This window comes from Pteropus medius, unplaced genomic scaffold (assembly GCF_902729225.1).
Source record: "Pteropus medius unplaced genomic scaffold, Ma_sr-lr_union100, whole genome shotgun sequence".
Taxonomy (NCBI): Eukaryota; Metazoa; Chordata; class Mammalia; order Chiroptera; family Pteropodidae; genus Pteropus; species Pteropus medius.
Window position 1 is genome coordinate 40,946,632 of NW_024349800.1, and position 22,788 is coordinate 40,969,419.

At 41.2% G+C, this 22,788-nt stretch overlaps 1 protein-coding gene across 6 annotated transcripts in view; it reads right to left on the bottom strand.

The window, feature by feature from the left end:
• Positions 1-13,611: 13,611 nt before the first annotated feature.
• The window catches only part of TMEM178A (transmembrane protein 178A), a 148,508-nt gene continuing 139,331 nt past the window's right edge, over positions 13,612-22,788 (bottom strand). For 5 of the 6 annotated variants that reach the window (XM_039887349.1, XM_039887350.1, XM_039887347.1 and 2 more), the window contains one exon: positions 13,612-14,575. In XM_039887349.1, the coding sequence (XP_039743283.1) occupies positions 14,334-14,575 (242 nt within the window). In that variant the 3' untranslated portion in view covers positions 13,612-14,333. The other variant, XM_039887348.1, reaches the window with a different exon arrangement.

Below are 22,788 nucleotides of genomic sequence, written 5' to 3' on the forward strand. Positions count from 1 at the left end.
AGGAAGAGGAGGAATGGGCCGGAGCCCTGGCTCCTCCAACCCAGAGATCTGCAGAAGAGGAGGAATTGGCAAGGGAAACCGAAGGAACTAGTGAGGCAGGGAGAAGACAAGAATGAATGCCTGGAAGGCAAGTGAACAAAGGGTATGGAGGAGCGAGATCAACTATTAAATGCTGCTAAGCAGCCAAGCAAGACAAGGACTGGAAACCGACCATTGAATTTAGCAACAAGGAAGGCATTAGTGAGCTTGACAGTGGGAGTGTCAGTGGAGGCACAAGCCCAGACTGGACTGGGCTTAAGAGAAAATAGGAAAAGAGCTGGAGGCAGTGAGTACAGACAGCTTTCAAAGGGAGCAGAGAATGGAGGTAATTCCTTGCTAGGGGATACAGAATCAAGAGAATAATTTTTTTTGTTTGTTAAGATGGGACAAATAGCATGTTTTTGTTGTTTTTTTATGGTGAAGGGAATGTTCCAGGAAAGATGAAAAACTGATAAAGTTGGAAAAAGGATAAATGCTGGAGCAGTGTCTTTGAATGGGGGGATGAATGCAGTTCACACGTGGAGGGATTAGCTTTCTGTAAGAGCATGAATAATTTCTCCATGGTTACGAGTGAGAAGGCAGCATACAGCCATTTCTGCAATGACATGATAAATGTGTTCCTGAAAAAATTTTCATTCTCAAATTCATGCACCAAATATAACAATTTATGAAAAAAATAAGGTTGGGGCCGACCATTCCAACTATCTATCTTTGCAACCTGCGTACTAACAAAAACACCAATTGACATAGTTTAAAAAACACCAATTGACATAGTCTAATAAATACATGAGTAAAGAAAGGATTTCACCTTTCCAAGGAAAAGGGCAAAGGCAGCTTGATGCTACACGGTAGAAGGAAGGGTAGAAAGTGCTGAGCTGTGCAATAAGCACTGCCTGGATGGAAAGAGTGGCCAAACGGAAGCAAGAGGAAGGTGTGGTGAGCGGGCAGTATGGCAAGGACCTATTCTCTCGCGCTTGCTTATTCTGCTTATTCCACCAGCGTCCTCCACATTTAGCTGCTCTTATCTGGTGCCACGAAATATTAATGTGCTGAGAGGAAAAAAAGATTACTTATGAACCCACCCAATTTCCACCCTAGAGTGACATCATCCCCCTACTTAGTGATAATATTTGCATTAATGCCCATTACAGAAACACAGATTATATGAGAACAGATCGTAAATGGAAGCAGATGTTGGAAAGTGGGCAGATGTGGAGGTAGACTGTGGTAGTTCTAACTGCTTCAATTTTCTCAGTAAAAACTTATGTGGTAATTTCCCCAGTTCCTGAGTCTTAAATAGGGATAGCTCCTCAGCAAGTGCAGAATCCTCACAATGGCTACCAGCCCATGGAGTAAGGATGTCTATGATTGAATGGCCAAGGTCACGCCTTCCTTAGGCTGCCCCTTACTACCAAAATGGCCAAACAAATACAATACTATATCTTTGTAGAAACTGTGGCTATTAGTGCCACCAAGAAGAAAGAGGCACAGATGCTTAATGGAATTCTTTGGCATCTGAAAGCAACCTCTGCACCTTGGAGTTTGCTGCTCTGACTCATTTAATTTTAATGAAGGCTTGGGCAAGGGAGGGCTCTGGCTGGTCCAGACCCACTGTCAGCAGCTCTGCATTTTTGCCCTTTTGACACAGGAGATCTGACGGTGCTCGGCGTGTCTGTGGCTGACTGTGGGTACTGTGTAGAGTCAGCAGCAAGTCCTAATAGAGGAAGTACAGCTGCAGCCTCTTAGCTTTTGGAGCAAAGCCAAGTTCTCTTATGCAAGTAATTATTCTCCTTTTGGAAATAACTCTTGACCTGCTACTGGGGCTTGCAACAGAGGGCTTGACCACAGGACCCGAGGTAAGCACGTGACCTAAGCTGCACATCTTGAATTGGGAGTGATTTAATCCACCAAGCCACAAGCTCAGCAGGCCCACTCGGCCTGGCAGCACGCCCTCATCAGGTGGAAGCAGTATATGTCAGCACTGAACACATGGCTGAGGGTCCTCAGGAGCTGCAGGAGCAGTTAGAGCCTTATCCTGGGATATGCCTCCTGCCTGCCATGCTGCTGCCTCCCTCACGACCATGGCCCCATGGGAAATTCCCAACGAGCAGTTCGCCAAGGAGGAGAAAAGTCAAATCTGGTTTACAGATGGCCATGCAAGTTTCTTTGGCACCTGCTGGAATTTAACTGCTGGAGCATTTCGGCCCCACTCAGGGCCAAGGGACACTGGGGAAAATAAATCTGTCCAAGGAGCAGGACTGGCAGTGGCCCACATTGTGCCCTTTGCCTAGGAGAGGAGACGGCCTGAGAGGCAGATGCCCACCCTACCATGCGCAGTGTTTGCCAGTTTGAAAGAATGGTCAGTGACACGAAAGGAGGTCTGGGGAAGAGGAATGTGGATGGACATCTCGGAACAGGCCCCCAATATGTAGGAGAATATTTTGTCCCACTGGAATGGTCAAGAATCACCACTGTAGAGGAGGTCTAAATTCACGGGTAGAAGATTGTCTGCCCTGTGCCTTCCCCTTCTCCCAGCCACCCGAGCTCAATGGCCTCAGGGACAAAGTGGCCATGGTTTGAGGAATAGAGATAATGCATTGGCCTAACAAGGACTATTTCTCACCCAGGATGATTAATTTTCAGCAGCAGTGACCTCCCCCGTGACTTGCTGCAACACCACATCGAGAGGGGGATTATGGTGGAGACCCTTCCCTCGTGGAGAGCAAAAATTTGTCCTCACTGTAATAATGACTCTTGCTGGATTTGGATTCTCCAGGCAAGCAGCACTTTTCATGGACTTTCCAAATTGCCTTATTCACTGTCATTTATTTCTATGCAACAATGCTGCTCACCAGAGTTCCATTACAGTGATTTGAGTGAGATAATAGACCTATGCTCATTCTATTCTCACCATGTACCCTGTCATCTGAAACAGAAGGCCAGTGGCATGGTGGAACAGCCTATTAAACACTGAATTATTGTTCCAGTAGAGAGAGAATTCCTTGAGAGAATGAGATGCCTCTATATGGGAAGCTAGGTGTGCTATTATCCAATGACCAATAGATGGTGCTCTTTCTCCCAAAGTCAGAATAAAGGGACCAATGGGTGAAAGTGGCAGGAGCACCAGTTACCTCATCACCTCTAATTAAGCAGGCACCTTAATGGAACCCACTTTCTGGAAGAGTGGCTTCAGAAGCATCTGGCCTCAGGGGTCAGGAGGGACAGAGGGCAGCATTCAGGGTTCAAATCAATGGTTCAAGCTGCAGCGTATGTGCCCAGCAGAGGCTGCAACAGGTGGTTGTGGCAACAATGCTGTCATATGTTTTAGATAGTGTCCCTGGTTGCATAGCCACCCAGGCTAATTTTCTGTCCCTCTTGAACACCTTGATATATTTTTTAATAACTCCCTTTTTTGTAAAACTACCTAGATTCTGTTGATTGCAACTAGGAAGCCTGTCCCACACACTTTGGTGACTGAAGCACACTCCTGTCATGCAGGCACTATCTCATTCTCAGTGAAGTGTCCCATATGTTTTACATTTCCCCTTTTGCCATATTTCTCAGGTTTCAATTTTAAATTCTTTGCTACGCCCCTCCTATTACTTTTAATGTTTTGGTCTCTCACACTTTGAACAATACAGTCTTTTTCATTCTGTACCTAAGCTTTACTTGTACCTTCAAGAGGAAAAAGAAAAATGTGTAGGAGTGGACATCTCTGTGTAGGTAACCGAGAGGCAGCAATGACAGGTAGAAAAATGTGTTTCTTCATTGATCTGAATGAGAGCAGTGGAGACCGTAAGAGGCTGTGGTTCTAGTTATCTTAGTGCACCTCTAATTACCTTTAGTGTACAGAACTAAATCATGGTTTCAGTTTCTGCTGAAATATCTGTAACATCAAATATATAAGACAATAAAACTTTTGGAGCATTTTCCAAAATGTGTGGATCTGTATCTTTTATTCTTTGGCAAAGGGTGTGGCACATAAGACAATTAATATTTCTTGAACTAATTCAACTGGTCCTGTTAGAAGAGAACAAATAAATGTCTGTGGATCTGAGGATGATGAAGCAAAGGGATACTCCAAAGAAAGTCATGCAAGAGACAGACAGCCGTCAGGGGAACATACTTTCCATGTCACCTAGAAAGCTTCTCATCAGGGATTCAAAATACATTGCTTTTCAGGAGGAATCTCTCAGATGTTAGGTAAATATGATTGTTCAAGGAGCTATGCAAGGGAGGCTTTGGACTAAAATTAGGTGAGATGTGAGGTCTTCACAAAGATGTCTGGGTAATTAAGAAATCTCAAGTGAGTATTTTTATGAATGGTATACAAACACATAGTGTTTATAGCCTTTTCAATTCTCATTCTTTTCTTCATTCATTTAATTTTTCATTCATTCAGCTATCAAGCACTTACTGAGTACTGCTATGTATCAGGCTCTGGGGATGCTTCTTGGTAAACTGGTCTTGCCCAAAATGCTTACGTCGCTTTCTACCTCCCATCTAGGGGATGGGAAGGCACCAGCCAGAATTCCAAGTTTATTATAAACAGGATTATTTCTGACCCCTGGAAATGGAGGGATGAAACCACTCTCTAAAAAAGCTTGACAGAGAGAAGAGTGAATGAAGTCCAAGAAAATATTTGAGAATGACAAGTAAGGGATTTGTTGGGAATTTAAAGAAATAACTGAAAACTTGCCTAGGTACATGAAGAGCTTAGCTTTAAATTAGACAAGCTCATTCAAGAGAATCAGGAGATCTGAAGTATAATTTTGCCATCCGAATGCCACAATAATTTAATATTGTCAGTTTTCATCGCTTTCCTTTAGCAGTGACTGCCTCCTCAAGGGTGTAATAAATGAGAGCAATTACTCCAGGTCCCCTTTCTGCCTGCCTCCCTCTCTTTTACACATTATTTCTACTGCTTAGTTGCCATCCTTCTGGCTGCCCTTTCGTGACTCCTGCCCTTCAGATGTCTACACTATTTGAGATTAAGTTCACCTTGATAGAGTGGACATATTAACCATGTATTCTGTCAGGGAGCCCAAATGCCCAGTAGTGGCCTCCGGGTGTTAACGTGAGAACCAAGGAAAATTAACTCACTGGGCCAGACGGTTTTGTTTTCTGTTTTATATAAGTCAGATTATATCAGTCTCCTGCTCAAAATCCTCCAAAGACTTTCCATTTTACTCAGAATCAAACCCAAAGTCTTGGTCTGGCCCCCAGTGCCCCTCTGATTTCATCTCCAACACTCTCCCTTTCACTCTTCCCCCTTGCTGCCCCCGGGAATATGCAAAGCTCAGTCCCATCTCAGGCCTTTGTACTTACCGTCCCCTCTTCCCTGGACATTTCTCCACATATCTGCATTGCTCAGGCTCTCTGCTCAAATGCCTCCATCTTAGCAAAGCCGTGCCAGGCCTCCCTATTTAGATGAGCCACCCCTTCAGCCTTCATACCCTGTTCTCCTAGTCATCTCCATTTCTCTTTAAAGAACCTATAATCATCACAAAGGACGTGTTAGTTTATTGTCTGTCTCTCTGCCATTACAATGACAGCTCTTGAGGGGAATGGTTTCGTTGGTCTGCTCACTGATTATTCCCTGCACTGAAGTCAGTCGCTGGCATACACTAGGTGCTCAAGATAAAGCTGATAAACAAATGACCACACGCAAGTTATTTTTCACGGTCATCTGCCAACCAAGTGAGCAGAGCCAGAAAGTCCCAAGATGCTAGATCGAGTTCCCCCTTGCTTTGACCAATTCGTGCATTCCAATGTCAAAAAGGAAAAAAAATTTTCCACTGTTATTGCTCGAAGGAAGATTTTTTTTCCCCACCTTTTTTCCTTTGTGACATTGGAACATATGGAATTACATAGCACTGAACCAGTTGCTCAATCATTACTAGGTAAAAGCTTGACATTTTCAGTGACACCCTTCTTGATTATGTAGGCGTATCACAGACCCACAGTCTGATTGCTTTAAAAAGTAATAAAATTGTACTAAATTTCATCTTAACCCACTGTATTCTCCACTCATCTGGCTCCCTAAGGTAGATGTTTTGTTTCGTTGTGTTGTGAAAAGTTTGTGAAAAGAGGGTGTCCACATGTCCCGCTCCGCATGGCTCCACGTGGCTCTCTGCCCCTCCGCCCGCCTCCCTCCAGCTCACCCTCCTTCCTCCAGCTCACCCTCCTTCTTCTCTCATCTTCACTTCAATTCTCATGAAAACCATCCCCCATTCCTGTGAACACTCTAAACTGTTACTTTATTTGGAAAATTCTTTAAGAACTGGCTCATTCTTTGAATCAATACTGCATTAATCACTTACCTCCCCCAGATCACCTTCCACAGTTGGTTTAGTTTCAATTCCTGAGTCCGCTTTATTTGAGAAGCATGTTGGCACGGTAGTGATTTACTGTAGTCGCAGCAGAGGCATATAAAACAGAGGCTAACGCTCCATTGACATCTTTGCAGAAATAGAGACACTCAGATATGTAACCCTCAAAACCTACTTAGCTCATTTCTCCAGAGGTAGACACCTTGCTAGAGATGGGCTGAAAGACCTTGGGTTAATGCTCAGTCTCAGTGTCCCCCACTGTCAATCAAAGCCTCTATATACCTCCTAAGGCTGTCTTGGGGTTTGGTTTTATTCTGTTCTTAAGTGACTGCGTGGTGACCAACCTCTCAAAGAGAAAATGTAAAATGAAGTACTGTCCCTGATGTGTAATAAAAAACTGGGATGATGCCCTTTCATTGACCCAACATTGGATGGCTTTATTACACTGTTTATGTAATTTACATGCTATGTTTTTTTAATTAGTTCATGCTCAACTTGGATAAAGAAAATGAAAAGTTCGTAGGGGTGTTCAAAGTATTTTGTGGGCTTCTTAAACGTGCGGTTATTGCCAGCATCCCTAGAAAGCACATCGGCTCATGAACATTTCCAGAGGTTCAGAAGTGATGACTTTCAAGACCACACATCGAGACAATCACAAAACAAGGACTAAAATTCATGAGTCTCTGACTTCCCAACTTATCTCTAACCACAGAGCTAGCTAGCCTCCTTTTTTTGAATAATTGCTTTCTTTTAATAACTTTAAAAAGCCACCGGGAATGCTTTCGTAGCACAAAGTGAGGAGGACCTACCCAGTTAAATAATAATCTTTGAGCAGCCCTGGTGACATGGGAATTTCTCAAAATGCTCTGGAGGGGGAGTGCCAAGAAGTTAATTAAAATTGCTGTCATATCTTTAGGCTACTGCAGAGTACAGGGTCTTCTGAAGGTCAGTCACGTAAGGAGAGGTTCTGTGCTTATAAAAATAGGTCTGGCATTCTTACAGAATTACAAAGGGCAGTATGTGTTCTGGTTTAGAAATACAGCAGCTTGATTAAAAACTGCAGAGCAGTAACTTCCAAGGGGAACCATAAAAAATTCAGAGGAACGTAAACCTATCTAGATGTATAAATTTTTGAAAAATAAGCTCAGATATGGTTTAAAATGCACTATTGGTGTTTGTGCCAAGTCTCGGGTAAATAATCCATATCACTTACCCGAGAAAGTGGAGAGAGTAGAAAGAGCAATGGAGTGAGCAGGCCAGAACCCAAACCTTGGCTCTCCCACTTATGTGGTACATTAAGGAAGGTTATTTAACCTCTATGAGCCTTAGTTTCTCCATCTATAAAGTAGGGGTGTAAAGAGCATGGCTTGGAATAGTCACAGAAGAAATGCCGAGTCAGGCCCTTTGGCATCTCATCGATGCCAAGAGACAGAACTGGAGAGGATTTGAGAATCAGAGCTTTCTTTGACACTTATTTATATCTGACCTTTACAAGAATGAAGGAGACCTAGAAATTGACAGGAATGAGATTTGTAGCACCATCCTCTTACAATCGAGTGCTTTTAAAGAGAGAGGTGGTTTTTGTTTCATGGGTTTTTTGTTTTGTTGAGCACTAGAGTCTAGAGTTAACATGGAAAACCAGGGCTTAGGGAGAAATGAAAAGACCTAAACAATTAATGCAGGCCTCTGGATTCCTTTTGTGTTCTTATGCTTAATGGCTTCAAACGCTGTGATAAGATGTGGTATAAATTTTGCTTGGGAATAAAGCCACAGCCAAGTGGAATTTAGTTCAGGCATGGCCAAATTTCTAAAGCAGATATATATGTACTCATTATAGTCAACCTGACTGACAGGCAAAGCCATGGGGATAAAAATAAAAGGTGTTTTATGGTCGAAAACTAAAGGTTCTGAGCTAAAGTTTTGATGCCTGATTGTGATTGTGAGCGACCTATTGTGTTCAGGGAGCACAGTCAGTGAGTCCCAGGCCCTTCTCCTCAGGGCCTCCATGGAGTGAAGAGCCTCCACCAACCCTTGCTATAGCAAGGCTTCTATGTACTTTCCAGAATTCTCAGAGATGTCGCTACACATCCATGCAGATATTGAGAGAATTTACCTCTAAGGTTCTGTGTAGATTTAGAACATTTCCTAAAGGGCCTGAGGGTACAGTTTTTGCATCCCCACAAACCACGCTCAAGGTGATGGCATCATCAGAGTCTTGGCCATCCAAAAGAGCAGATCATGGGGCAGTAGTCTGTGCATTTTATGAATGTCGGCAATGCCAGCCCTAAGACATGATTGGGGCTTAATGAAAGCAGGCCAATAGCCTATGTGGTGGGCTTTAAGCTGGGGGTGCCCAGTGTGTGACACCTGTTTCCCATTCACTCATAATCATCATGTTCTTCTCCACTTGTGCCTGTACTGAAATCTACCCAGTTACCACCAATTGACCAAATTCACACTCAAACTAAATCCTATTTGTCAACCCTAGTAGAAGCAGCTTCTGGAGAACAACTAGAAATCAAAAAGGGTGAGGCTGGCAGCTGGATCAATTAGAGTGAAAGACCATATTCTCAACTACGGCTTTTCAATCCTGGGCCCCACTCAGCCATCCTATGTGACATTGGACTTACTATGAATCTTAGCATTTTTTCTCTTTTTTCCAATTATCTTATCCCCTCTTTCATAAAAGAACCATAATTTCTTTAGCAAGTAACTCTAAAATTGCTTAGCAGTCATCTTTAATAATGCCCCCTCCTTCCCACGCCCTCCACCCAATTTACCAGCAAGTCTTATCAATTCCATCTCAAAAATATACCTGCCCACTTCTCTTCATCTTCACTACTACCCTCTTGGTCCAGGCCACCATCATGATGCCTGGACCCCTAACACACCCTTCTCCTCAACAGGCTTCTCCACCTCCACTCCTGGCTTCCTCCAATTCATTCTCCAGCCAGTGCAACATTGACATTCCTAAAGTGGAAATCAGATCACATCACTGTCCTTCTTTAAACACTTTCATTGCTTTCCACTGATGGAATAAAGCCCAGCCCGCTTACAGAGGCCAGCAGGTCTCTGCCTGTCTTGGCAATCTCGCCCGCCACACTGCCCTCTTGTTCTCGCCACTCCAACCCCACATTATCCTCTTAGTTCCTGTCTGCAGAGGGGCCCTGAGGGAGGACCTGAGAGAGGCCCATGTGTAGCCCAAGATTTTACACTACTTAACATGGTAATGGAGGAAAAAAGAAATAAGGACAGAAAATTATTTTATAGCCAATTGATTTGTTCTCCTATATGGAAGCTTCAAGGAGACATATTCTAATAGGTTTTAGAACAATTAGAAATTGTGCTTTGAAGGCTGGCAAAATCGAGATTGTATATGGAGAGGAAATGTATTGGATAGCCATGTTCCCAGTATGCAATGGGGAGCTCTGCACGTGTTTAAGCAGTGCTGGTTACCCTGTAGCAAGGAAAACTTCCTTTCTTTCTGGTCAAAGGACAGGACCCCGGAGAAATTCAAATAATTCAATTTGAAAGGGTTCTTAGTCAGTATAGCTATTTGCATCCGAAGGAAGTCATTTTTGAAGCAGTCCTTTCAGAATTCCAATTAGAGATTTAAAGCGTACCCACGCATAAATGGGAATACTTTAAATTTAGGTTTAAAACCATATTGAGGTTACTAACTTAATACTGTTTGAGCCATCAAATAAATGTTCCATAGTACTTAGTTCATAACACATTTCAAGTTATATCTGGGTTAGTTTGGGTTAATAGTGCCTTTAATTATTCTAATGAGGCTTACTTGCTTGCCAAGTTATATTCTCATTCCATTTAGCCTATTATACTACTACTGTATATTTTTTTTATGAGGTCCCTAAAGTTGGTGCTAAGGTAGTCAGTTCTGTCCAGGGAAGATGAGAGTTTATCTTTGTGACTCCAAATTCATGCATTTATCCGCAACGATTGATGAGCACCTACTGTTTTCCAAGGCTAAGCATTGGAGACAAAGCATGAATAAGGCCGGGTTTCCACCTTGCAAGAGTCTTTGATCCAGTTAGGGGTGAACAGGTGATTAGCATGCGGAGTGTAACTGGTCGGTAAAGGGATTAAAGCAGTGTAGCATGAGTCCAGGAGTGTAGCAGGCTTCCAGGAGTGTCCTGTTGAAGCTGAGACACTAGGGAAAGCGAGCATGAGCCAGGCAGAGGAGGAGTGGGAGTGGGTGCCCCCAGCAGAGAGAACAATCTGAACAAAGCCCTGGAGGCAGTGACCAGGTGGCATTAGCATCCCACATGCACTGGCCTCCATCGGGTCATTTATCTTGATCTTGTGGCCTCCTGAATCTCAGGAGGTTCCTTCCAGGTTGCTCTTTGTTCTTGGCTCAGGTAACTAAGGCTAACTGTGTAATACACCTTTTTCATTCTCAGATTTGTTTCAAATGGGAAATCTTTAAGAGGCAAAAAAAAAGTTAATCATGTGCTTTGTATGTTGCTGAGGATAAATTCAAAAAATAAGAATGATGTGAAATAAAGCAGACAGCCAATGAAGATGTAATTCAAAAGAAACATTTTAAAAACGGTATTGAATTACTTTAATACTAGATTTATGAAATAATTTAGGGCTCAGAAGAGTGACTTTAATTTTTTACTAGAAGTTAGTTTTTTTTTTTACCTGTGTTTCAGTGTATTTTATTAAAATAAGCTTCACAAGGGCAAGAATCTCTGCTGTTTTGCTTTACTGATGTTTCCCAAGTATAATAGTTCTTGGAACATAGTAGACACTCAATAAATGCTTGTTGAAAGATACAATGGCTTTTATGGAGAAAGTACATTATTCTGTGTAAGTTTCCCTCATCCTGGACTCTTGACTATCAAGGGTCCACGGGGCTCCAAAGAAGGAGGGACTAGGGCTCTCTCAGAGTGGCAGCTGTGGTGCCAGCGCTGCAGATAAACCAGGGACGGCATTATTAAAAGGAGGGGCCTGTGGCGCCTTGGTCATCTCATCGAGGTTTTGGGTAAATGTTGTCTTTATATGGTAGACGGACATGATTCTTAGCTTACAATCCCAGGTGTTCTGTAAATCTACTTCCTATTTTGCAAGAGTGTTGGGGGGAGTTTGCCCTCAAATGGTACTGGAGACACACACACACAGTTGTGCCAATGTCCCTGGGCCTTCCAAGGTCAGACTGGCTACCACTGAGAAGCCCAATATTCCAAGGCTTTGTCCCTCCCAACCCACTGGTTTTGCTGCTCATGGTTGAGAGCCATCTTCTCTGAGGTCCTGATACCTTTAGGGAGCATGTGTCCCAGCTAATCACATGATTGCCATCCTTTGCTCTTTCCAGTCTCTGGGATGTCCTTAAGCATCACAAAGTCAGTCTTCTGGACTCACTGTGAACTCACTTCGATCAGCTCCGCTATGTCTGCTTTCTGCCCTGCAAAAAAATCTCTGAGACAAAGAAATACAGTCTGGCTAAAGGCATGTACCTGGGGGTGGGATGGAGAGAACACAGGGAGAAAAAACAAATTATCTCAAAAAATTATTTTGCCCCACACAGTACTGTACGGCCACTTCAACAGTCTTCATGCACAAGCCAACTAAGAAAATACCCCTAAGAAAAGCCCAAGGACCGGAGGCCCAATGCTCAACTTTGAGAACATTTGCTCATACTTCCGTGACAGTAAATAGAAAGCAAGGAACCTGGGCACATGGCTCCTGGCTCAGAGCTCACTTTGGCTGGGAGGCAGCGAGGCTTTCCTGGCCAGCACACGTTTGAATCTAACTGAACTTCTGCTGCTTCGGGGCAAATCTTTCTGGTCTGAGAACCTTTCAACCTTCTATCACTCTGAGGCTTTCTTCCCTTCTCACCTCAAACCCTAGGAAGCTTCTCAGGAACTTCAAAAGTCACTCACTCAGACACTGCTTTGGCGGTTGTAATATAAATGTCCAAGAGTCTTGACATCCTCTGTGGGAATCTATAAAGAAGACTTCAAAGAAGCAGCTCTCCTCTTTGAGAATTTCCCACATAAGTAATAAATAAAAATAATTGTTCCTTTCTATATGTCTCTGATCCCATCCAGAGAGACAGGTTTATTAAACGGGCCTGAACAACTGCCAGGGATACACCCACAGGCCTTGGCAAGAGCTTGTGTGGTCCCTGGAATCAGCTAATCTCTTCCAAAAGGCTTACGTGACACTATATGGACATTGGCACTTGGAATTCAGGCTTTAAAAGAGAGGGTAGATTATCATTAACCTTTTATGAGTACCAAATCAATTTTTATAATGAAGAAAAAATGTATATTTTGCAAAATTAAAATCTGCAACAGTGTCTTAATTCCAGGCATGGCATCTTTCCCTATTCTAAAGAGCACTTTTATCACACGTTGCATGGAAAATGAAGGGTAATGTTGGAGTTAAAAGGAAAAGCTTAGAAGTGAACTAGTGCCTACCCTTCCATTTAAGGATAAGGAAACACAAGGAAGGGATTTTAACTTTTGTCCTACATTCACACACAGGAAAAGGATTGAGAAAAAGATGAAACGAGCATCCTGAGTCTGATCCTCAGCTTCCTTAGCAAAGAAATGGAATGGCAGTACCTACCTCAGAGAGCTGTGGAGAGGATTAAATGAAATTATACCTGGGAAAAATACAGCCCGGTTACTGGCACACGGTAAGAACTAAATAAATGTTAGCTGCTAAGGAGATAACTGCAGCTCTGGCCCAGGACAGGGGCTTTCGATCCCAACTGCACATCAGAATTATCTGGGAAGTTTTTTTCAAAAATACTCGAGCCCAGGCCCCGCCGCAGACATTCTGAGTTAATTGGTCTGTGATGGGGTCCACTTTAGGTGTGGTTGAAAAAATCAGGTGTAGATGATTCTAATGGGATTTTAGAATTCCACGGTTGAAACTCACTGGCCTACGTCCAGGAAGAAGGGCAGAGACCATTACTGGCTAAATACCGGGAAGATGGTAAAGAAAAAGAGAAAGGGGGAGGGAGCAGGCGGAGGAGGAGAGAGAGATTTAAAATACTATGGTGAGGTTGTAAAAGAAATTTGAAAATGACATCTTTTTTTCAATAGCAAATGTGTGGTTGCTACAAAAGATAAATAATGACCCATCTAATTGAAATGAAGCAATCAGAAAAGCTTACTAATAGGCTTATTAAAACAGGGTTCTCACTGGTTCCTATGACTTAGGGAGACCTGGTGCCACAGCTGAAACACAGGAAAACACACCCAGGTTAACAATGGGGCCATCGTTTAATGCAGAAACCCAATTAACATAAAGAGACATAGGTTGAATGACAGATAGGACTTCAAACGATACTGCATAGTGTCACAGATTAGCTCTTACATGGTTGATCTGTTTTTCTTATGATTTTGATTCTAGTACAAAGACAGAGAAAAGACGTCAGTTAAAAAATAAATAAATAAGGCAACAGAAGAAGAATCTCCCTGTGACAAAAAGAACATCCACAAACACAAACATTTGGTGCTGACACAACGAGACACCGCTTAGGATGAGTTCTGAAGATGCTGCATTAAAATTTAACAAGCATGTTACGATGACAAGAAAATTATACTTACTTTGTTATGAATCTTTTTGCAAATAGAAATGACTCTCGGGTAATTATTATATACAAACTTTCTGAAATAAATGGCAATCATACAAATTTTTCCATTGCAATTTCCTCTTTTTCTAAACCTAGAAGTGTTCCATGACACTGCTCCCTATTTCTCACAGTCAAAGCATAGATAGTCATTAAAGCACTTGAATCCACAGTAGTCTTGTCCTTGGAAAGGTATGGAGGTTTGCATGATTTTTATATCAGTCATCCAGAAAGGGCTGGCAGGCAACAGATTGGAATGTAAAAGACCGCTTTGTGCTTGGGATCCTGATGCGAACTTCTCTCTGTTCCCTCAGGAGTACGGGCCGCCAAGCAGTGAGCTTGAGTGTGGACAGTCATACCGTGGAGTCCCTGCCAGACTTTAGATGTGCAATCTTGGTCCGGCTAATAAACGGATAAGCGATGCAGAGACCTCCAGCTGCCACAATAAAGCCTAAACTGCACCAGGCGCAAAAGATAGACCAGCTGTAGCCGTGTTCCACATCATTGGGCAGGCTATAAATTAGTTTTGGGAGCCGGTTCAAATCATAGGAGATACTGGCAGCATAAGTGCAGAGGGAAATGGTGCAAAATATTCCTATAAATAATTTGAAAAGAACAGAATGGTCAGTTAAAGTTGTGTCTGCTACAAGGCAAATGCCAGACAGGCCTTTGTGAAAATCAGATCAACCAATAAGAGAATCACTCCAAATTAATAAAGGACCTGTAACTCTTTGACTTGAATTACTTCCCTCAACAAACACTGGCAAAACCCTGATGGTACAGATTGTAGGCTCAGTCTGCAGATATAGAGTGAAGAACACAGGGGAAAATTCTGAAAATTTGAATTATTCAGAATTATCTTGCTTGAATAGTATGTATATTTAAATTTATATTTGTTTTTTATTATTAAAAACAACTTAATAAAAATTCTAATTATTTCTAAGGGAAAAAAATCTATAGTCACTTAAACCTAATACAAAACAGTCTTCATTTCTCTTTGTTCTATATGTGATTTGACACATTTTTACATAGTTGTAATCATATAAAGTCTGCTTTTTAAATTACTATTATTAGTATTTATCATGTTGCCTGTAAGTAATATTTCCAATGAACTTTTTACAAGTGCTAAATCATTTTTTAAGGTCCAGAGCCTGGCACATACTAGAACTTCAACAAATCATTGCACTTTTTTGTGTTGTTCTTATTTTTTTAATGAATAAAAGCTTAGAATTAATGTAACATAGCTGAGTAAGGAGATCATATATTTCAACCACTCAGAATGTAGGCAATTTGGGTGACATAAAGAAAAAATATACAGACCCAACGTTTTACTTTTTTATACCAACACATGTATATATAATTGTCCTTCCGAAACACTAAAATTGCGACTCTGATAAAAATGCTCCAAACACAAGATTTTTAGTACTCAAGTGATGCTCCAAGGATGTAGATGCTTCTATTCCACCACAATGGCCCCCAACGATGTTTTTTTGGATGAGGCCATGGCTGAACTGAAGATGGGTAATAAAAACAGAAATGAACCCCCAGTGACGTATGAGAATGTCCAGTTCTGTTCTGAGTCCTACACATCTCTCTTCTTCGTTCTTTGGTTTATCTCTGTGTACAGTAGAGGTCGCACCTATTTGCTGGAAAACTGCTTTGGTAACCTTAGGGATGGATGCAGCCTCTCCATAAGAAACAGAGACTCAGATTTGGGAACTGAAAAGAGAGGGATAAAAGTAACTGATCCTCCCCCTTTTTAACAGAACTTTGGGGATCAGAAACACTACCAGAACAACAAACTAAGAGCAGGCAGCAATTTTTAAGTATTGGACTTCTACATCCACTCAAATCACATAATAGCAGATTGCCCGAATCCTTTTCCAAATGCGCATTTAGAAAAGAAATGTTTTAAATTAAAAGGACACTTGATCTGAGATAATTTGACATTGTCTATTCTTTCCCTAATTCTGTTTTTAAACTCTAAAGTGATTCTGTTTTTCTAAAAAGAATAAAATCTTATCTTTCAATTTCTTGCTCCAGATTATAATGGCAAACATATCACTTTGAGTTCTCCAAAGAAAGATCATGGTGGAAACAATTCTTTCATAAAGGAATGAACCAGTCAAAAAAAAAAAAAAATACTCCTCTGCTCTTTTCAAACCTTGCTAAGAGCAAATGTTCTTACATCTACATAAATCTTTTCACTGGCACCAAAACAAAGACTATGTTTATATATAACAGGGTCCTTCTAATGAATGCTAGAAATAGAACAATAAGGCAGTTAGAAAAAAATTGATCTCTGGAGTATCAACAGGTACAATATAATAATAGAAAAATGGCCCGTTCAGGGGAAAAACAACTCCATTCTTCATTTAACTGTCTGCACACAGCTGAATGCCTAAAAGCAAGGCTTTTTACAAGTAACGTAGTTTTAATGACCTCTGAAAGCTTGAGTTCAAACTTAGACTTTTAAGCATCCTTTGATGTCCAAATGTATTGTGCTGAGATGCAGAAAATGTGTATTCAGGTTCCCAGATCACGACTAATCACTGTGCAACCTTAAAATTACCTAGCTTTCTTGAGCCTTAGTCTCTTCATCTAGGGGGGAAAAAATGGGGGACTTGGTTATTGAAGTTTCTCACGGTGTCCAATTCTGTGCTTCTGGTATTCCAAAATATGGCACAGAGCAAAAACATTTCCCAAAACTTCCTAGTGAATCTCATACTCGGTATTATACCACTAAATTAAATATATATATATATATATATATATATATATATATATATATATATATACACACATATATATGTATATATATATATTATATATATATATATATATCAGATTGTCATGGGTTTCTCTTTCTGTATATACTCCCTTTATGTTTCTATTAGAGGTTGATATTATTAGCACCTCTCCCACAGGCCAACTCCATAAATTCATTTTTGGTAAAATGAAGTTTAGCATAACACTACCAGTTCACATTGAATAAAAAAGGAATATACAAAATAATCTAACTTGAGGATTTGACCAGGAGGATGGTGTCATGAGTGTTTGTGCTTTACCCCAGCGCTGTTGGTTTGTGCTTACCTCACGAATGCTGCAATGATGTCACTAATACAATGTCTTTTTTTGACCAGGTTGCCAGAAAGCTGAAACTCCCTAAAGCTAAATCAGTGGCCCACCATGAGCAAAAGTCAGGGACTTTATGGCATGCTTTTTTGCTTCACCCTTTGATCCATTTGCCTTGCAAACCTGATTGCTCCTTTGTCTTATTTTTATGGCTTGTTTGCATTTATTTTATCATGAAATATTATATGCATTTCTGTGCCACTTAAGTTCTGTTTGGAATAAGGCACTCATCAAATCTTGATGAAACCTGCTTAATTTTCTTCTGCCTTTACTCACTCAGCTGAAAGTGGTAGAAAGGGTACCCATGAGCCCACAAATAGGCCTCCAATGTGCCCCTCCCCCTTCCTACAAATGCCCCCACAGGCTGCCCTGCAGTGACTTTTTTTTCTCCTCCTAAAATGCTTCCAAAGTTGTTCTGAGTGAAAGGAAAGCAAAGATTAACAAAAGAGCAAATCTAAGAGTTCCTCCTTTTCAGACCTATAAGAAAGTTTGCAAATATATTGCTGCCACAGCCATTACCCATAGTGTGGGCGGGACTGCTTCTGATTATTACTGAGAGGAGACAAAGCATTCTTTCCAATGGTTCCAAGAAGCTTTGGTAAAAGAGGCCTAACTCGCTCATAAAAAGGAAAAAACAAAAACAAAGCTTTCAAAGACGTCAAGGAAAGGTGTTGTTTTAATGATGGAAACATCTTCGTTGTGGCTGGATAATTAGTCGTGGGTCAGCTTTGATGCTGTGGAATTCCACTTCAGCTACACATACACAACTTATAGTTCTCGTGTGTATCAGTTTGCTAGAGCTGCCATAACAAAATAGCATAGATGGGATGGCTGAAACAATAGAAACGTATTTTCTCACAATTCTGGAGGCCGGAAGAAAGTCTAAGATCAACTCTGTGTGCAGGGTTGTTTCTTCTGAGGCCTCTCTCCTTGGTTTGTGCCTTCACACAGTCTTTCCTCAGTAACTGTCCAAATTTCCTTTTCTTATGCCAACACTGGTCATATTGGATTAGCCTGCTGTAACAACCTTATTTTAACTTAATTACCTCTTTAAAGAGCCTATCTCCAAATAGTCACATTCTGAGGTACTAGGGGTTAAAACTTTAACATATGAATTTTGGGGGCACATAATTCAGCCCATCACATTGTGTGTGTATGTGTGTGTGTGTGTAGTCAATGTGTGAAGTATATTTCTATCTCTTTTATAGGCCTAAGCAAGATTTTATTATTTTAAATGTTATTTAATCAGTTATTCAAGAATTATTTATAGAGCATCTACTATGTCCCAGACCCAGTTCTGATTATCTTAGAAGTAGCTTAATTGAATGAGTTCTTGTTGGTCACAGCCATATTGGGTTTGACATAGATGTGATCAGGAATCTCAAGTGTTCTTTCCACTCCATTTTCCAGCATGCATCTCAGGGATGTGGCAGACACCTCTCAGACTTCCTGTAAGTTCCACACCGAGGCTAAAAGAGCTGAGCACATGGAGTCAACAAAACTTGCTGAACAAAATTCAGATCTGCAATACACCGAGTTGTTCCAACCTAAGAACCAGTCCATTCCAAATTGCTCCACATAGGTCATACCTACATAGCAAATTATTTTAAATAATGCTACCCTGTTCTCAGTAGCAATTTAGTCAATGCAAGGTATGGGAAGGGGGCATGAAAGATAAGGTACCACCTCTGCATTCAAAAGCTCCAAATCTAATGGTCCTTGCTGAAAATCCATGAGGAGAGAGATCGCCTCTCTTTCATTTGCCTAGGCTTTTCCTTCTCTTTCGCTTCTGTCCTGACCAGCTGGGAGTTACCTGGGGCTACCACTGATGATCTTCAGCCCAGCTGGTGGCACTCAGAGAAAGAGGTTCTTGAGTCTCAAGCTCGGGCCTGGCTATTGCTGGGAGCATCATCAAAAGGGTGAAAACTTACTAGTTCTGAAAAGCCCTGTATGTAGCTACTTTTCTTATAAAATATTAATAGGTTTTCTGCCACTATTGTTAATTAGAAGATACCATGATATCACAGAATTATAGGGCTAGAAGGGATATTTTTGGGTCAAAATAGAAGAAAATTTATGTTGCCATCCCTGATCATCAACCTAATTTCCCTCCCTAAAATCTTCATGGTGCCTGTGGTCAGCTGGCAAGATGTAATTCAAGTAACTGGGCTATTCTTTGCATCATCTTCCTTGGATGTGCTTAAAAGGCTGAAAGGAATGGAAGCTACTTCACTTTGGTGAGTCTGCTTAATAAATAGCATAACTGCAATGCCCAAAGGCATAAACATTGATTTTTTTCACTCCTTCAAACAATGACCTGCTCATCATTCCAATCTCTTTGCAACAACAACAAATGCCTCATGCAACTTTTCACAGATTGCTCAAAAAGTCATTCCTAAGTTGTCTTAACTAAATGACTGGGCAGGAGTAACAGAGATAGACAAAGCTTTACAATCAATCAAAGAAACAAACAAATAAATAATAAATCCACAATCTGCAATTATTAAGTCCAAAAAACATCCAACCTTTTTCTGAAAGATTGCAGCTACCTCATTTAAAGGTAAAACCTGACCTGGTGTGACATAAGGCTATTTATAGTCCTTATTGATCCAGCTTAGTGTGAATATTCATATGTTTTGCTGCAGAAATGTAAATGTATTTGATTTCAGACTCTGCTGAGAGTGTTAGATAATATAGGATATATGCACCCTGTTACCTTTCTAAAATAAAACTTTAAAATTCTGATTTCCAAATCACATCTGGCCCTAAGGGTTTCAGATAAGGCATTAGGACGTGTAGTTTAAGTCACAATCAGTGGATAACCTAGGTAACTCAATATGGCTACTATAGTCAAGTCTTTTTTTATTTGAATGCATTGAAGAAAATCAATGGACGGTGGATGTTAACTGTCCCTGAGCTTTGCTGGGGTATTCTAAGCAGTGTTTCCTCTTTATCTGCTGTCAGGACACAGGTTGGAAGGCCCTACCTTATTGGCAGGGGCTGCTCAGGGCACAGCCTGGGAAAAAAAATGTATCCAGTGGGCAGTGAGGCCCCTGTCAAGGGAGGACTATTCTTTATCCAACTTTTTGAAACTCACAGTATGTTAAAAGTTAATAAAAACCCTACAACGGGGACATTAAAACTGCCTTTAAAAATGTTTGCATTGAATAAATTAACCCTCAAAAGATTTATAACAAATTATCATAATTACGTGACTATGGCAATCTAACAAAATGCATCATTTAATGTTGATGGAAATATTCACACACGGCGCCCTAAAAGCAGCGTGCTCTAATAATGGGTAGCGATTTACAGCTGGCAGATGAGCATGGTTTCCTCTGTTCTTTGTGTAAGCCTCTGTGACTATGTATGGAACCTCAGAAGACATGAAGTCAAAGCCTACACTTAGAGCCCTTGGGAGATGAAAGTCCAGTCCCTTGAGAGGTCCCAGGAAAAAGGAAGGGGGCAGAAAAGGGGACAGAACCCGGCCCCCCAGTGAGAACTAACAGTCGGCAGCACGGCTGTTCCACTTGCAGGTAATCAAGAACTGTCTGTATGCTTTAAGGCAGAAGGAGAAAGATTGTTTCAAAGTTTCCATTTTAACATCTCACACTGTCACATCACTGATGTTCTTCATTGAAGTTTTGGCTAATAAGTTCAGGTGGAGAATAAGATGCTAGTGCATTAGAAGGGGCTAAATTTAGCATCAAAAACCTGTGGGAGTGACTCTAACAAGGGCTGCTGAAGATACTTCAGCTTAATTACAATCAATTCTTTAACCCTTATGGCTCTCGTTTTCTGCTACTGCATGTGAATATCCTACAGCTAATTTGCCTCATGCAATACATTAACATAGTTGTCTAGGTGTTTATAAAGGAAATAGAAAGGCATGATTTGTAGGAGAAAATCAAAACAAACCTCCCTAAATCCCACAGTAAAGGAATAGATGACTACAACATGACATATCCATTCCATGAAGGAATATGCAGCTATTAAAAACTGAGTAGAGAACAATGTAGCAACATGGAGAATGCTTATGTTATGATGTTAACTAGAAGCCCGGAAGACTAAATACTTTGCAGGTGATGATGGTCCCAAACATTTTTCTTTTTCTTTTTTCTTTTTTTAATGAGGCAAAAACATGAGCAATATTTGGTTCAGAATAAGCAAAGTATTTAAATGACCAAACTGTCAGGTTGTAGGATTTATATATGAATATTTTCTTTATTCCAAAAATGTCGTTTGGGCAACCAAAAGCACAAGAAGGAAAATAGTGTGTGTTGTGTCTGTTAGACCTTCAGGACTGGTCATCAAATTTCAAGTTCATAAGTTTGAGTGGCTTTTTTGTTGTTGTTGTCGTTGTTGTTGTTGTTATGGGTTTTTATTATTGTGGCTATTGTTTTGCTTGTTCCGTTTTTGTTTAACAATTGCACAGGGGCTTTCGATGATAAATCCTGAGGACCTCTGAGCCAGTCTGGCCCAGAGTTACAATCCACATGTGGATCAGAAGTGAGGGCTGAGCAGGGAAAGGTGGAACGGGCTCAGGAAATAACTCCTAGTTCTCCTCTGGGTCCAGCCAACGCCGAACAACCACCCCCGCTTTCATTTAATACCAAACCAGCCCCTCCGCCTCTTTTCCCAAGGAAAACTCAATAAGCTGGGCTTTTATTGCCCTGTGATTTATTTTGCTGTTAACAGTTGTTTTATATGCTAAGAGCATCCTAAATTGTTCATGTATCACCCATATTAAAAGTGTCCTTTAAAAACTACAGGCATACCTCAGAGGTATTGCGGTTCAGTTCCAGACTACAGCAATAAAGTGCGTATACCAATAAAGCAAGTAGTAACTTTTTTGCTGGTGGTGGGTCTTGCCTTTAACTTTTAAGAAAAGCAACATCTGTGACGCACAATAAAACCAGATATGCCTGGACTGCTACCGAGGCCTTCGTCATCCACAGCTCCTCTCATTTTCCTATCCAGGAAATGTGCTGTGGGCCTCTCCAGAGTTGGGGGAAGCGAATCTGTAGTTCTTTGATGTATATAAAGGCAAGAGTCAAGGTAATGGGGGCTCAGTTCACAAAGCGAGAGAAGAAAACAGGTAAGATTTTTAATGACCACTCAGCCCCAGCAAAGGCATAAAATAATCTGATTCTTTGCTGCCTTCATCCACTCATTCTATAATTTGGATTTTAAACGAATCCTTTAGGCAGGTACCCGATGGACAGTCTTGAGAGTTCAAATCCTCCCCCCAAAACCTCAAGAACTAGAATTTTAGCCTCCCTGTGTTAGAATACTGGCAGCCACTGTATAGTCCTCAAAATCTGGAAAACTTCCGCTCACAAGTATTCAGGGGCCATGTGACTTCTGAACGCTCTGTCGGGTGCTTTCGGTGACAACTCACACTACTCATGGGGTGAGAAAGGGGCAGATGGGAATGAGAAGGAAGGGCCCCTGACTGTGAACTGGGTTTCTTAGGCTGACTGGTTGACCACTCCAGAAAGCAAAGTGCCACCTGAAAGACAGACTGACAGAAAATGGCATCAGCCACAGAGAAAGTGCTGGCACCTCCAACAAACTTGGGCTTGAGTAAGTGACTATGACAGTGAGATGTGCTAGAAAACCCAGTTGTGGTCACTTGAGTAACAGAACTCTAGGTTAGTAGAAATAAGCTTT